Source organism: Lissotriton helveticus, chromosome 6 (genome assembly GCF_964261635.1).
Source record: "Lissotriton helveticus chromosome 6, aLisHel1.1, whole genome shotgun sequence".
Classification (NCBI taxonomy): Eukaryota; Metazoa; Chordata; class Amphibia; order Caudata; family Salamandridae; genus Lissotriton; species Lissotriton helveticus.
In genome coordinates, this window is record NC_136067.1 from 375,768,606 (window position 1) to 375,785,602 (window position 16,997).

At 46.0% G+C, this 16,997-nt stretch overlaps 1 protein-coding gene across 1 annotated transcript in view; it reads left to right on the forward strand.

The window, feature by feature from the left end:
- Positions 1–16,997, forward strand: part of LOC144762587 (phospholipase A2 inhibitor and Ly6/PLAUR domain-containing protein-like) — a 100,421-nt gene that overhangs the window by 19,179 nt on the left and 64,245 nt on the right. The window contains exon 2 of the mRNA XM_078647814.1: positions 11,672–11,791. Within this exon, the coding sequence (XP_078503940.1) occupies positions 11,672–11,791 (120 nt within the window). The remainder of the gene's footprint in view (positions 1–11,671; positions 11,792–16,997) is intronic.

A 16,997-nucleotide genomic window follows, 5' to 3' on the forward strand; every position in this document is an offset into this window, starting at 1 on the left:
GATTTTTAGGGATTGTTCCATACTCTAACCACCCTCAAGCATCATCTGTGATACCTTACAAAATCCTCAACTGTATGGACATTTGAGGAGTAGGAGCAGTATTTTCAAGCTACCAAGGATGCCCTGTCAGGCAACACCATCCTGACATACTTCAACCTTTTCAGACAGACAATCCTGGCAGTGGATGGTAGCACAAAAGTCCTAGGGGAAACGCTGTCCCACCAGTAAGAGTGCAGAGAGTGGGCATCCGTGACATAAGTCATCGGGACGCTAACATGCACTGAGCAACGCTACTCACAGATTGAAAAGAGGTGATTGTCATACACTGGTGGTGCCAGCACTTCCACCTCCATGTAAATGTAGACATCCCTTTATGGTGAACACTGACTACAAGTCACCGATTCCCCTGTTCCAGGGCACTGTCTCAAAGCCACCATGGTACATTGTGAAATGGATGCTGCAACTACAGGAATACAATTAAAAACTGCCATACTGTCCAGGGACCAGCTATTTGGCTGACTACCTGTCACAACATCCTTGAAGTGCTATGCCAGAGGAAGCTGACAAGGCTAATGAAACAGAGGAATACATCGATATATCTTTGAACAGTCCCATTACACCAATTTGCTGACACAGACTAGGCTTACAACTGGACCTTGCAGCAATATGGCCAGGGCAGTGGGAAACACTAAAAGCACATCCGGCCCACCGGAAACCTAAAGCCCAGAAAATCCCTGCCTCTCTCTACTAGGTACACCAAGAACTGGACGTAAACTCAGATGGGTGCTTATTACGTAGCCCTTGGACCATCACCCTGGAGAGGCTGACCATCAGGGTATGATCAAGATGAAAATCCGCTTCTGCAACAAGGCATGGTTCCCGCTCATGGACAAGCTCGAAGAGCTGACAGTACAGCTATGCCCATTTTGCCTGCAAATCAGTTGGGCCCCCAGACCACCCTGCACCAGTCCTTATAGAAACTGGACAACAACAATGATGGGTCAGCACGAGTCTTGATTTTGGATGCCTCCTCAATGGGTGATATAACCTTGTCCTCATAGAAGACTAATCAAAGTATCCTTAGGTAGAGCTTGTCAACAGCCAAGCATCCATGGAGATTTACTTCCAAAGTTAGAAAAAATTATGCCAAACCACTGACTCTTAAAGGAAATCCGGACTAACAGTGGTCCACCATTTCATGGGCAAGAGACGGAAACATACCTTCAATTGCAGGTCCAAGTCAGGTGAAGTTCTTGCTGTGCTCCACGCTTCGGGCACGAATGTGATTGCGAGGGGTCTATGGAATGAAGTTTAGACGGTGACATGTATGCCCTCCATAGGAATTTAAAGTGGTTTACTTTGTGTTTACTGTTCAAAGAGACTGCTTTAGTCTTATTATAACAGAAGGCCCAATGTGCATCTTCTATTGGTTGGCCTAGGTCGCACTCCCATGTCTCTCGTATCTTGGTGTCTATGCTGGGAATTAATGCAATAGAGGCCTTATACAGTTTGGAAATGAGGTGGGCTCCATCTTAATTTGCGATCAGAAGGGTCAGTGGTGTAAAGGAAACTGGCTCTAGCAGGAACTCAGGGCCATATGTATCAACAAACCCTTTTGTGATTTCTTAATAGAGATTTTTAAGGAATCGCTATTTAGAATTCGCAAAATGGTATGTATGTAGAAAAACGCTTTTTTTAGCGATTTCTTAAAATTCCTTAATTGCGATTAGCAAATTGCTAATCGCAATTAAGGAATAATTTCCCATTCATTTCTATGGGCCAGGAGGCCCATAGGAATGAATGTGAAATTATTCTCAATTTGCGATTCGCAATTTGCTAATCACAAATTGAGAATAATTTCAAGGGTGCAGGGGTGTCTCAAGAACACCCTGCTGCACCCCTAAGGGCATGTATGAGCGTCACATGGCACCATGCTTTTTTAAGAGAATTCGCAACTTACCACCAAATAGAAGTTGGTGGTAATTTGCGATTCCTTAAGGGCATTTTGGAATTTTCTTTTTCCTTGATACATTGCTTTTAAGGAATCGCAAAATTTGCGATTCCTTAAATGCATTCGCAAAATAAGGAATGGCAAATTTTTGCGATTCCTTATTTTGCACCCAAATTGTTTCATGCATACCATTTTGCGAAAATGGGTTCGCAAACGCCGAAATTCTGCAAGTTTCGGCGTTTGCAAACACATTTGGCCTTGATACATATGGCCCTCAGTTATCCGTGCCCTCAGAGCGCCACAGAGTCTGCTGAATACGAATTGGTCTATAAAGGAGGCTTCACTAAACCGGTCTTCCACTGTGCTGGAAAAAACATGACCTCCCGGAAATAAATTCCCAAATGTATCTAATGAGTATTCGCTGAGTGTACGCTGTACTAACTTTTCTTCTGTAATGGGTAGCCATAGGCTGTTGACAACCAGTAGAGCTGAGGAGTATAAAGTATGGTGTCCAGTCACTCGCACCAGTTTCTTCCAAGCTCAACTGGTGGTGTCTGTATGTCAGGGGGATCGCAAGGGAACCCCTTTTGTAATATCATTATTATTGGGACAAGGAGCACTAAATCAGCCTCCGGTCTAGAGTAAGGTATTTTTGCGTCAGGGTGATACGATGAGTGCGCAAAGCTACGTTGCATGACTAGATAATAAATGTGGAAATTGAGGACCCCCCAGCCCACGCCTCTTGCATGGCAGGGTCAGTGTGTCCCAGCTAATCCTCGCTCTGCCGCCATCCATACTTTTTCGAAAGGAATGACTGCTATTGCAGAATCGATGAAAAGCAATTTTCTACAACTTAACGCTGGAAAAACTGAGATAATGCTCTTTGGAGACGCCCCTCTTCTACGGTCCCCGAGTTGGTGGCCGGCAGCTCTCGACCCTTGCCCTAATCCCTAAACCCTAGTCAAAAACCTGGGCATTCGCCTTGATCATGCTTTAACTTTAAAGGAGCATGTCGCCCACACTGCTAGCACTTGCTTGTATGTGTTGAGCTTGTTAAGACGAGTCTTTCCTCTCCTACCAGACCACACTCTGAAAATTCTCATTCAGACTATGGTTATGAGCCGTCTTGATTACTGAAATGCTCTCCTGGTCTCTGCAAATGAGTCATCCCTCAGCAGGTTATAGGTGGTTCAGAATACTGCTGCGCGACTCGTCACAAACTCTCCGTTCAAAACTTCTTCCCTCCCCCTGTTACAAAAACGTCACTGGCTTCCAATTTGCAAGAGCGTCAAGTTCAAGGTCTGCTGCACAGCCTTACATAACAAAGGCCCCTCCTACATTTCTAGGAAGTTTAAGCCTTATGCTCCCTCAATAACTCTCAGATCAGGCAGAAAATCACTTCTACAAATTCCCAGGGTTAGGAAAGCTAGACTAGGTGGGAAATCCTTTTCGTACCTCGCCCCCCTCTAGTGGAACCAGCTGCCCGTTCACCTGAGGCTATGCCCTGATCACCTGTGCCTTAGGAAACACCTTAAGTCCACTCTGTTTTAACACCTTTTTTTCAGCTTGCCAGCAGCTTTGCCCTAATGGCAGAGACACCCCTCAGGGGGTGATTCAGGCGCTCTACAAAACCAATAAATAAATAAATCCCATACCAATCTGATCGATGGGACCGTACTGTGCAAAAGAAACTGTTGGGGAGCGGGATGGGGTATTTTGAAACATATTAAGGAATTTTGGGAGCACCACTATTTTAACGATAGCTGCTCTCCCAACAAGCAAGAGGAGTGTTATCCATTGTTCGACCTGTTGCTCCAGCTTGTTAAGTGCAGGCCTGTTGTTTCGTAAAATGATCTGGTCAACCTCCCTATGGAGCTGTATTCCCAAGTATCTGGTGGACTCATCGCATCACATCAAGGGGAATGCGCATTACCACCTTGCAGTGCATGGTGTCAGCGGTAACATTTCTGATTTTCCTTAATTTATGCCCAATCCTGAGAATCCCCCAAACTGGATGACCTCTCTGATGAGTGGATCTAGATTTTCCTGAGGGTGATGCACATACAGCACAATGTCGTCAGCATAGAGGGAGATAAGTAGGGGGCCTGTATTGAATTGGAGTTCCTCGTGTAAGTGTCTTTCCTGAAAAAACGCCTAACCAGGGGATCCAGCACTGTAATAAAAACTAGCGGTGACAAAGGGGAGCCTTGCCTACTGCTGTGAGAGAGTTGGAATTGGGAAGACAAAGTACCAATTAGCTGACGTCTAGCCATTGGCGAGGCATATGGTAGTGCTGTAAGATTAACAAACACCTTTGGCATGCCCATCCTTTGCATGACAGTGAGGAAAAAAGGCCACTCCAAGGAATCAAAATAATTTTCGGCCTAAGTATGACAGCTGCCGCCGGCATCTCCGGGGCTATCCTGTGAATGACAGCAAATAACGTTCAGAGGTTGAGGGCCGTTGACCGGTGCGGGACAAATCCCGACTGAGCGGGTGAAATAATCTTATCCAGCAGCAGCGCCAGTCTGAGCACTAGCATTTTTGCCAGGATCTTGTCATCAAGATTTAACAAGGACAGTGGCTTGTACGTCCCGCAAAGATGCAGGTCCTTTCCAGGCTTGGGGAGCAATATAATCACAGTTTCCGGCATCATGAGGGGAAGTACTTGCCCTTCACAAGCTTTGTTATAAATCTCAAGTAGGGAGGGAGCTAATGTACTTTTGTAGGCCTTGTAGAAGTTTCCAGTGAAACCATCAAGGCCAGGGGCCATTGAGCCATTCATGGCGTCAATGGGACTTATAATTTTCTCTGCGGAGAGCAGTTCCGCTAAGAACTGCTGCATTACCTTATCCATCCATACTAATGCAATTTCTTCCAAATATTCAGTGCCGGTCTCGTCACTATGTATATCTTGCGTCGTGTACAGACTGGAGTAATAATCTAGGAACTCGTCCCGGGTATCAGGGGTATCAGTCAGTATCTCACCCTGTGAGGAGCGGAGTCTGGCAATGTACGCCAGTCCCAAAAGGGGCCATTTTAGTCACGCCAATTTGCTACCTTGTCTCTCCCATTCTCCATATAGACACGCAATAGATTACTTGCTTAAGAAGTGTGCCTCCAATACTCCCGCCTCCCTAAATTCCGTCAATAGCGTCAGACGGCGACTACCTGTAGCCTGATCGGGGTTTCTGGTCTGTTCCTGGTCTAGTAAGCTTAGCTGTTGTTCAATACTCGTAAGTGTACGCCGTAGGTCTTTAACAACCCAGCATGCTTAGAAATACAGACCCCCCCTAGCATACGCCTTAAATGCCTCCCAGAGTGTAGCCCAGGACTGGACCGATCCCTCATTTAGCTAAAACTATTCAATATTTGCCTCATGCATCTCAGCACCAAAGACCTCATCAAGCAGAGCCTGGCTGGGGAGTCTCCACTGTTTTTCGCTACCTTCTGGGTGTGGGACTCTAAGTGTCATTGTAACTGGGGAAGGGTCAGAGAGTGTTCTAGGCAGGTGCTGGATAGCTTTGTACCAGGCAACCAACTTAGGGGACTTCAGCCAGAAGTCTAGTCGTGTCCATGTGTCATGCTGAGTAATGGGTGTATGCACTGTCACCTGGCCGGCAATGTCGCCATACATCTAACAATCCAAGTTCATCACATAGGTCTAACAGCACACGCCGAGCATGAGGTTTTGTGGCGGGGGAGTCTGATGTGCTATCTCGTGCAGGTGAAAGTCCCCGCCCATGCAGACATAGTCTGTGTCTAAGTGTAGAATCTGCACGTGTATGTCCTGGGAGAACTCCAGGTCATCTGTATTAGGTGCATACACATATAAGCGCTATTTGTCTGCCCATAAGATTTCCCAATACCAATGTATACCTGCCTCCATTATCGGATCGAACACTGGAGAGTTGAAATGGTAAGCTCTTGTGTGTCAGTATAGCCGTACATCTTGCATTCCAACTATAATTTGCAAAGTATCTGTGAGGTCCCCATGCCGTGGCAAAATGTGTTTGTGCTAATTTGGGAAGGTGTGTTTCTTGAAGAAACGCAACATCAACCTGGTGGTGCTGCAGGTAGTTTAAAACTTGCGTACCGTTCTTAGTGTTATTTAAGCGCCTGACATTCCATGTGATCAATGTTAAGCTGAAGTGGAGGCAAAATTACCCCCTGCTGTCATATGCCTGGCCTAGCACTAGGACTGTTTGTGCATTGCGAAACATTGGTCCAACTGTCACTGTGAGTAGTAGACATAAAAAGAATGGTAGACAATATAAACAAACAACCCCCCCACCCATCCCTGCACCCACAACCGCGGGGAAATCCCCTGTTGCCTAATACACAGAGTGTACCATAACTTTCCCCAAACGTGATGAAAGGTAGAGTAGAACATCATATACTCAAAGTAGTATAATCCAATCTAACGTGATACACACTTGGGGTGTGGCAACGCATCACCATCCCACCCAACTTTGATAGGATAATTACAATTGAATTGAATTGAATGGAAAAGGGATTTATCCAGCGCGACATTGCCCATAGGCGTCAAGGCGGTAACAATGGTATAGGCTGTGAGGTAGGGGGAAGGAATTACAGATAAGTCTCCCTGAAGAGCCTTTCGAAAGAGAGAGTAAGCCGACTGACCTTTAATATCTGCCGGAAGGGTATTCCAGATCTTGGGGACAAGGGAGTGGAAAGACCTCCCGCCCCATCTGGCTTTGTAGATTCTGGGGATCACAAGAAGATTTTTGTTGGCAGATCGAAGGACCCTACCAGGGGTATAGGGTGTTAACAAGGATTTGAGATCTTCCGATCCACTGGCATACAAAGCACAGTGAGTAAGACAAAGAACCTTGAACTCTATCCTGGCCTGCATAGGGAGCCAATGAAGATCCCTCCTGATGGAGGTTGCTGATGAGAGTCTAGGGGCGTCAGCGACAAACCGAGCAGCTGCATTTTGTACCACTTGCAGGCGTTGTATCTGCTGTTTATTGATACCCAGGTACAGTGCATTACAGTAATCTAACCGAAATATGTTAAATCCAGTCCATGAATATACCCATTAGCAACATTTAAAACCACAGGACAACTCTGACAAATGTTCTGAAGGGGTAGCAGTTAGCTTCACTCTGTGGACAATAGCTCCACGCTGGCAACCGAGCCACTGAGAGGGGGGGAGGCTCCACCCAGATTTTTCTGTTGGGATCCTTCAGTTCCTTTGTACTTGCAGCAAAACTCTTGGACCTCTGAGGGGGTGTCAAATACACAAGTTTTCCCTGCCACGTCAACACGCAGGTGAGTGGGGTAGATCATGCGATACTTTAGGCCTAGATTTCGGAGCATAGCTTTCACGCCGGTGTACTTCCTTCTTGCATCTTGGACCATGGCTGTGAAGTCCGGGAACAGCATGGTAGTAGAACCCTGCCAGGATAGGGTATCATTTTCCCTTGCCAGCCGCAGTGCTGTATCTATCTTCCAGAAATGTAATAGTCGGGCCGAGATAGGTCTGGACGGGGCACCTGGGATGGGGGGAGGCCCAGTTGTGAGGTGCGTCCGCTCTACAACAAAGGTGGATGTAAAGGGCTCCTTTTCAAATAAGAAGTTACTCTGCAAAGGTGTCCATTCTACTGGTGCTTGTGGTCTCCAGGACTCCAAGAATACACACATTATCACGCTTACTCCTAGCTTCTAAGTCTTCATTTTTCAAAGTGACATTCTTCAGGATTTTCTCAACTCTTTCTAGGCGTTTAACAGATTGCGCAGCCCCGTCTTCTAAATCAGACAATCTACCTTTCACTGTATCCAAGCGCCATTCATGCACATCTACTTTAGCCCCCATGGTGTCCAAGCGCTTTTCCAGAGAGTCAAAGCGTCCCTCTAGAGCCTTAAATCCTGCCCTCAGTTCCAGCATCAGGGCATCTGGACTAGAGGGATCCCCCTCCGGTCTGGCTACTTCCGGGCCCTTCTCCGCCATTTCTGTGTCCGGTTCTGTCTGTACTCCACTTGGCACGGTGAACTAAAATACCCCTTGTTCAGGGTCTTTCCGTACCATGACCGAACAGTGGCAATAGGATATGGCGGCCTCAGGTGATGTACTCCCGATTTGGGATGTGATGCGCATTTCCATTCCAACAATTTATTCTGTGCCTCCGTTTACGTCCAAAGGCCCCCCGTAGCCCCACTCTGTGCTGGCTGCTGCGTGACTATCCCCGGAGAACTCACAGTCGCATCACCCGGTGCAGGTGAGTGTTATGGCAAGTTAGTGGGGAGCCAGGATCACGACCGTGCGGTCAAGTGTTCTGCACAGGCCCAGTGTTCAAGCTGAGCCTAGTGCGGCCTGTGCCCCCTGCGTAGCTGTGCACATCGAGACGCCCTTGGGGTCCGCTATTCACCACACACTGACCGTCTGCCAATAAACCCAGGCCCAGTGATCAAACTGAGCTTGATGTGGCCCAGGCCTCTTGCGTCGCTCCCGCAGTTTGTAAAGCACTCGAGACCAGGGCCGGACTGGCCGTAGCGGGCACCGGGCAATCCCCCGGTGCGCCGCATGGGTTGGGGTCGGTTTTGGGCCCCTGTGGGTCGATTTTGTTACAGGGTCGTTTTTTGCAACGCCGTTCACTCGACTGGTGGGACTGGCCTGTGTGGGTTGGGAGCTGCGGACACGCGATAGAAGAGCGGGTCTTGAGCAGGGCCGGACTGGAAACCAAAACCGGCCCTGGCAAAGAGCTCGGCTGCACCCCCAACCACCCCCCCCCCGAGCACTTTCCCAGGGCCGGTTTTGGTTCCCAGTGCGGCCCTGCTCGAGACCCGCTCTTCTATCGCGCGTCTGCGGCTCCCAACCCACACAGGCCAGTCCCACCAGTCAAATGAACGGCCACCTGGCCCACCCACGGCCCCTCTTGCGCAGGGCCTCCGGGAGCTATGCAGCCGGCTTACCTGCGGGCCCAGTAGCCTGCGGACGCTGTGCAGGGACTTGTCTTTGTGGTGTTGTCTTTTTTCGCAGCCCCGTTCTTCTCCACTGCAGGTCGCAAGGTGAGCTCTCCCTGGGTTGCCGGAGTGCGTGCATCAGCTCCCGATTTTGGATCTCCGCATGCAGACTTGAGCTCGCGCCTGTCCTAATGCCGCTCACTCGATCGCAGCTCCTGCGTATGCCACAGGGGGTCACAGTGGCTTCATTCGCGATGTGGTGCCTTGTGTCGTCCTTAGGTAGGATGGCTGGGTATTTGATATGGATAGGACCCAGGATGTCGGGTCGGATTAAGGAGCTGCATCGCTATACAGCCATCTTGGTGGGTAGCTTGGCCACGCCCGCAGCATCATATCTTGGTATTTATGACACTTTCCTGGTCTCTGTCTCTTGCAATGAGGTTCCACAACTGTGGTTTCGGCAACGTGACAACTTTTCAGTTCTGCCCTCTGAGTATTGTTGTTTGTCCGGGCCCTGCAATGTCTGTGCCCAATGCTCCTTGAGAGTCACTTATGAATGTACAGGGATCCTGTGTGCCGACATCTCCAGAGCTCACCAGTGCCCATTTGTTGCTCAGAATGGAGCCTGTATATAGGCACTGTTGGCTATAACATACCTTTGAGGACAAGGCCTGTTTTAAAAATGCTTCATGCTACTAGGACCCCACAGGGTAGTGGAGACTCCATGCCCAGGCAAACCTCACCATTACAAACTTACAGCTTTACAGTGTTTGAAGGTCAGTTCAGTTTCTCTCTGTCTATTAAACACCCTCTAAAATAAGTGAATCTCTATGACATTGATTTCATCTGCAGTTTTTGAAAAAAGTCTCCAGTTGAGACACAACTTGCAGTATGGATGTAGAGTTTTACAAGGCTATATTGGCTCTTGGGAAGGGATGGGGGTGTGACTGTGGAAACTGAAGCGCTGCGCGGAGTGGCATGACCTCTAGAGATGTATGGAGGCAGACGTGGGAAGCTTTGGTGACTAAAGGGCTCTGGAAAGTTACAGGGGCTGCAGATCTGTGGAGCTTTGGAAAGATGGGAGAGAAAGGTGATAATAATATGTTCTCTTGTTTGTGTCCTTTGCTAAAGATTAGCGGGGAATGTAGTAAGCAGTGGCAGCTTGTAATATTACCATGCAGGAGGTCAGGGGGTCACACATACACATTTACTCACACCATGCATTCACACATGCATACACACACATGCACACACACCCATTCATAAAACTCAATATCAAATATACATACATTTATTCATACACACATGCATACACCAAACATACAAAAAAACATAAAACTTACCTTCACTATAGAGAGGGGAGACTCAGGGGTTCCATGAGGATTGGGACTGCTGCCTTTCCTCATTAATCAGGGAAGGCAGCAGTCCCTTACTCGTCACCGAGTTGGATGGAGTCAGCGAGGCTAATAACCCCACCCCACTCTGTGATGAGGTGTCACTGATTGACACTCAGCACTATACACTTTAGTGCTTACAACTGAAGCACCCAGATGCGAGCCAGCAGTGATGCTCCCCTTGACACGAAGGGTAGGGCCTCAAAGCACTCCAATCAGACTCAGGAGGTCTCGACCATGAAGCTGTAAAATCCTCAGCCTGGCAAAGTTCAGGTCAGGCAGCCTGAGTATGAACATTTAGTGCATGTCTAGCTCCTGGTTGCCTGACCTGAATAAGAAGAGTGGGGCATATTACCAAGGACCTTATCGCCGCTTTAGTGGGAATTTTTCCCGCTAAAGCGGCGATAATTTTATCGCCCTATTACCTAGCTGTCGCTAACACAAGTTAGCGACAGCTAGTAGGAGATAGCGATCATCTTGGGACCCACTTTGCATGTCAGCGATAATTATTGCTAATGACATGCAAAGTGGGCATGCCAAGATGTTAGCGACTGGAAACAGTCGCTAACATCGCTATCTCCTATTACCTACTTTTGGAAATTATCACACTAAGCGCGATTATCTCCAAAAGCTAACGCCTGCCCAGAGCAGTTCTTAGCCATGTTATCCAATGGAAGGTGGATAACATGGCTAAGAGCATTGTCACGATAATGCATGAATATCGCTGATTTTTCAGCGATATTCATGCATTTCGCAGGCTTTCTACCACTTTTGAGATAAACCTTGATAATACCAAGGTATCTCAGCGGTAAAAATCGTTGGAGCGCGGTGATATTATTATAGCCGCTAACCATGCATAGCGATAATTATCGCTATTGCTTGGTAATATGCCCCAGTGTCTTTCAGGCTAACCTTTGCGCAGCCTGACAGAAGTTCTTCTTGCTGGGAAAAAGGTTTAGGGCCCAGCCCCTCAATCCATATGAACAGGCCACTGCTGGTGGTAAAAAGTACATTTTAGGGCACTGCAGAATCATACTAATCATTCTAAGGTCGATAAATGAGTACCATCAATGAGTGTCATCACCACCAAAGCCCTTAAAGGGGTGGACACGACCTTTGTAAATACACCTATTATGTGACTGGTCTAAAGATCAGAAGCATTCTGTACTGTTAGGTTTTATAATGTACTAAAAAGGGTTTCTCTTCAGGTAAAGATCTTATATAAGCCCATCACAATGCAATACAACATGCCCTCCTCCTGATCCACCTGACAGTGTCCCTTCATGATATCAAGCCTTTGCAATGTATGACTCTCATATCTCATATATGACTTGTCAAATTGCATTTTGTATTGAATTGCATTATTATTATGTGTTGGTATTATTATTATATTTTTCAGGAAATGCTATTGAGTGTGAAGTCTGCAGCAACCGAGCCAGTTTGGACTGCTCTGGTGATCTGGTGACCTGTGACCAGTCTGTGGAAAGCTGCCAGACTGCAATCGCTGAGTACAGCTTTGGTAGGTGCTAGATAGCTGAAGGGGACTTCATGGAATCATGTATATGTTCAGTTCTTAACTAAAATTAATTAGCAGTATTGTTCTTTGAGAGCAAAGTTCATTTAGTTGAATAATGCACGCCAAGCTAATGATCATACAATGTCTAACACATACACTCTAAGAACAGATAGATGCACCCTTTCCCAGCAAGGAAGACAGTGGTGGTTCATTCACTAAACATGTAACAACTGCCTGCTGATACAATCAATAATGTCTGGAAAACAGCATATTCTTCCCAGAGCAGGAACAACCTTGAGAAACACTGCCAATAAAACCATCATATTTCCCTTGCCTTTCCATGCTGTCAGTCGCATATCCATGTGTTAAGTGTTCCAAAAAGAACAATTGATAGAATGCAGAACAATGCCATACATTAACCCCAGTACAGAGATAGGGGACAAAATCCATTGTTTGTTTGCTCCCCATGCAATTCTAGTTTCGACCCAGCCATATGCAAATCAGTCTTGACCCTGTTCCCCAAAGGAACAGTCCAGACTCAATCGCCAGGCCAGGTCCTCCCTGAACTGGAAACAAGCATCCTAGTACCAGTTTTGGGTATCACCCTTCATCAGCCAGGTTAACTTGACTCCAGTGGCATGGAGAGCATGGGACCCACGTTTGGGCACACCCGTCCCACTTGGGGTGACAGATACAAAAAAAACATTTGATGGACAAAATGCAGAACAATGTCATATATTCACCCCAGTACAGAGATCTGGGCCTAAATCCATTGTTTGTGCTCCCCATGCCATTCCAGTCTAGACCAGGACATATGCAAATCCGTCTTGACCCTGTTACCCATGGGAACAGTCCAGCCCGAAGTGCCAGGCCAGATGTTAAGTGTTGCAGCAATGCACTCATGTGATTGATACAAGACTTTTGTTTAGTTTCAGAATCTTGGCCCACGGTCTCAAAATTATCTCTTGGACAAATGGTCAGGTTACTAATTAGAGGTCAACAGAAAATTAGCAGGAATGTGGAGTTTGTACTTCAGGCCTGCTGAAAGAAGTGAAGAGCTGAGGCTGAGTCAAACCCATGTTTGGCTACTGCTAAATCTTGTTAGCCTCCGTCATTGCTAAGTTGTAGGTGGGGTTCACTCAATTGCTGCTACATGTTAATACTGAACCCAGCCTCTCATAGGCACAAGCCTGTTGCGATGTTTTTGTGCTACCTAATGCATAATGTGCATCAGTCTGCCAGGATTATTGTGTTTTATCTAGAATGCCCAGTGGTCTAAGCTGCATGTTAAATATTATTATTATTATTATTATATAATAATTTATTTGCAAAAGGGCTCTTTGCTTCCACCTTACACTTGTAACATTTAGTGATTTTTATCAACGGGTCATCATTTTTCACTGTTACCTTGTCTACAAACTCAGGTTGAATAATTTATCGGGAGTAATATAACCAATTCACTAAAATAAAATATCAACACTTATGAATCAACATGCAACTCTTTAAATCACAAACAAATTGCAGAAGAACGCTCCATACACATGTACAGCAATTTTGCTTTTCAGACAAATTCTTGGTCATTGGAAAGTGGGTTATTGGCAGGGATAAATATGCACTTACCACTGACAGTTAGGCCACCAACCCAATATAAGGTCCAGTTAAGGTCTCAGGAAATTAGTCCCTTGTTCAACCCTTGGTAGCCGACAACAAGCAGTCAGCTCTAACTTAGGAGACAGGTATGTAAAGCATTGAAAAAAATCAATACATCAAGTAAGACACAACACAAAATAAATATCCCACATCAATTTATAAACATAGGAAATATTTATAGCTTTGAAATGACACCAAAACAACAAACATTCATTGTAGGAACCGGAGATATGAATTTTTAAAGGTTAACCACTTTATAGTGCTTAAAAACATATAGCGTCACTCTGGGACATCTGGTCGTACTTGACTGGCGCAAAGTCAAAGTTTGAGGCCGACTGTGATGGAGCTCTGGTTGAATATACTTAGGGCCCAATACAAGTGCCAGGGCAGGCAGTACTCCACCGATGTGCCCCCGGACCGACGATACTCGCCACTGCTCGCCTACCAGATTAGAAATTATATGTAGTCTGGAGGGCAGGCGGCTTGGTGTTCCCAGGGCAGTGCCGCTTTCAAAGGCCACGGTGCCTTCGAAAAAGGCAGTGCAATGGGAATGCCTAACAAGGTTCCTGCACGGCATGGACTGAAAAGTCCATGCCTTTCAGGAACTGTTGGCATGCACACAGGAGAGCACATGTTATGCCCCTCTGTGTGCATGCACACGCAGAGGAGGATCCCCCTTTGTTTCCTCTCTGTCAGGGTTGACATGGAGGAGAAACTCCATGTCACCACTGGCGGAGAGGAAACTCGTAATATGCTTGGCGGGACAACTGCGATCCCACTAAGCATATTGCTGTCTCTGACTGCAGCGCCACCTCCAGGGAACATCTGTTCCCTGGGGGTGTCAGTGATCCCAGGGTGGTCCAACTGCTCAACTCATAATGGAGTGGTTTGACCACCGGCGCAGCAGTGACTGGACCACCACTGCCACACCACCAAAAGTCTGGTGGTCTCGTGCCACCAGACTCGTAATCGGATCCTAAGCGGGAGGCCCATTCCATATTTTACCCTCACACTTAGAACCTTTTCGATAGCTTCTGACATCGATTGACCTGATCCTCTACAGCAGGCCGGATTCGGTGAGGGTTCACTGGCTATACTTTCTGAGAGGCCCTGGTCAAATCGTGATACGATGTTATGTAGATTGCACTTTAGAATCCTGATTGGGTTAAAAGGCCATGAGATGCTTTAACACTGTTTGGGCATAAAGATTCGACAGGATATCTAAAAGCTAGATCAAAACGTAGTTACCTGGTTTATCCTTTTTGCCCTTTTTATTCATGTGCTTCACTATAGCTCCCTTCCTAGACTCTGGTAGGCAGCCAGTCAGTGTTACCAATTGAAAAAATGTACTTTGGATGAATACCCATTCTCTTGGATCTTTTTTAAATATCACCGATGGAAGACCCTCTGGGTGTTCCTCCCTAGAGGCTTTCATGTTACTAATTAGCTCTGACAAGATTTCTGCCAACCTTGCATTAACTATCACTTGAATATCCAACTCAGAGCTGGCCTGCACCACTAACCTATTCTCAATGTTTCCACCCCTATATAAAGAGGAGATGAACCCGAACCAATTCTCTTCACTTATTTGAGGCTCTAAAGAGGATGGTGAAAAGTGGGTTAAAGAGTTCACTAGTCACCAGAACTGTTTACTATCCTTGTCAGACATTGTCGCTAACATTGCCTCACAGGTTAACCTACAGAACTATCTTTTTTTATGAGCACCTAAATTCCAATAGGCAACCTTCAATGTAATCATCGCTGTTCTTAGACTGTCATCATTCGGATTTAACATCGAGTGGTGAAGATTCCCACAACCGACACAAATAACTTGGAACTTGAAGTCAGCTTCTTTAAGCTGATGCGCAAACTTCGACTCCGTCATTTTTTTGACAACGTTCTACCCCCCAACCCCTCTGTAGAACCAGATCAGCTTCTCGGATTGAGACCACATAGTACATTTCAATCACCCGTAAGCCACAAAACATTGGACTTGTTCGAAAATAGAGTTAAACAGGATCTAATGAAAATTCAACATAAACACAAGAAAACCAAGAATATCACACAAAAGGATTTAACCACGTTGAAGAAGATATCTAATAATGAAACCATAACATGTGTCAAAGCAGATAAGGGCGGTGCCCTCATAATTATGAACACTGTCATGTACGAAGCGAAAGTGTTGGAACACATCAGTGACACAACGACATATATGAAACTAGATGGAAATCCCACAATGGAATACATGAAAACCCTCACTAACATATTGGAGAGAGCATTGGAAATGGGAATAATCAATACGAAAACTAAGAATTTCCTCACCAAATCCAACCCCAAAAGTCCGACTTTGCGAATGCTCCCCAAGATTCATAAAAACGTGAACGACCCCCCTATGAGACCCATCGTCTCAACATGTGGGAGTCTACAGGAACCAGTTGGACAACTATTAGATAAATATCTGCAACCGATGGTACAAATAATGAGGACATACACCAAAGACACGACACACTTCATCTCGAAACTAAGGAACCTACAACTAGAACCTAACCTGGAATTGATTCTATGTACGGCCGATGTAAGGTCCCTGTACACGTCAATACCCCACTCCTTGGGGATTGAAGCAATTGAACAATGCCTACTTAAATCGGATCTGGAAATACCATTTCAAACGTTCCTAATGGAACTTATGCTATTCACGTTGTACCAAAGCTATTTTAAACATCGAGAAACATGGTACCAGCAACTCGTGGGAATGGCTATGGGCAATTCAGCGGCCCCCGCGTATGCGAACATTTTTATGGAATACTATGAGGAAAATCACATACTCAACAACAGACAATGGACGGATCACCTCATCCTGTTCACAAGATACATAGACGATATCTTTATCGTTTGGAAAAGCACACAAGAGGAACTACAAGACAGACTGTTGGAATTTAATAAGATCGACCAAAGAATTCAACTCACTTGGGAAATTTCAAATACTAGCGTTAACTTCCTGGATGTGAAAGTATCCATCAGCGGACAAATTATTGAGACAGACCTGTACACCAAGCCCACTGATAGAAACAACATGCTTCATTACAGCAGCTTCCATGAATCTAACCTAAAAACACATTTACCATACTCACAAATGGCACGGGCTAAAAGAATTACATCCAACCCGGAGAAGGCTGTACAGCGGATCGAAGAAATTGCATGCAAATTTCGCAACAGAGGGTACCCTGAAAACATCATTGAAAGTTCAATACAGAAAATTCATAACACTGATAGACAGAAACTTTTACAACCCAGTGCAAAAAAAGAACAGACACGCATAGTAGTTGTCTCAAAGTTTTCTACCAGTACCAACAAATTTAAAAAGATCATTTATCGACATTGGCCACTTTTGAATCTTGAACCAGACTTTAACCAGATCTTTCAGGAACCTCCCCTATTTGCACATACCAGATCGCGCAACTTGGGTGAAATAGTGCGACACAAACCCACCAAACCAGTCTGTTATTCGGGAACCAAACCATGTTTTAACTGTGGGAACTGCAATTCCATCATCCGAGGC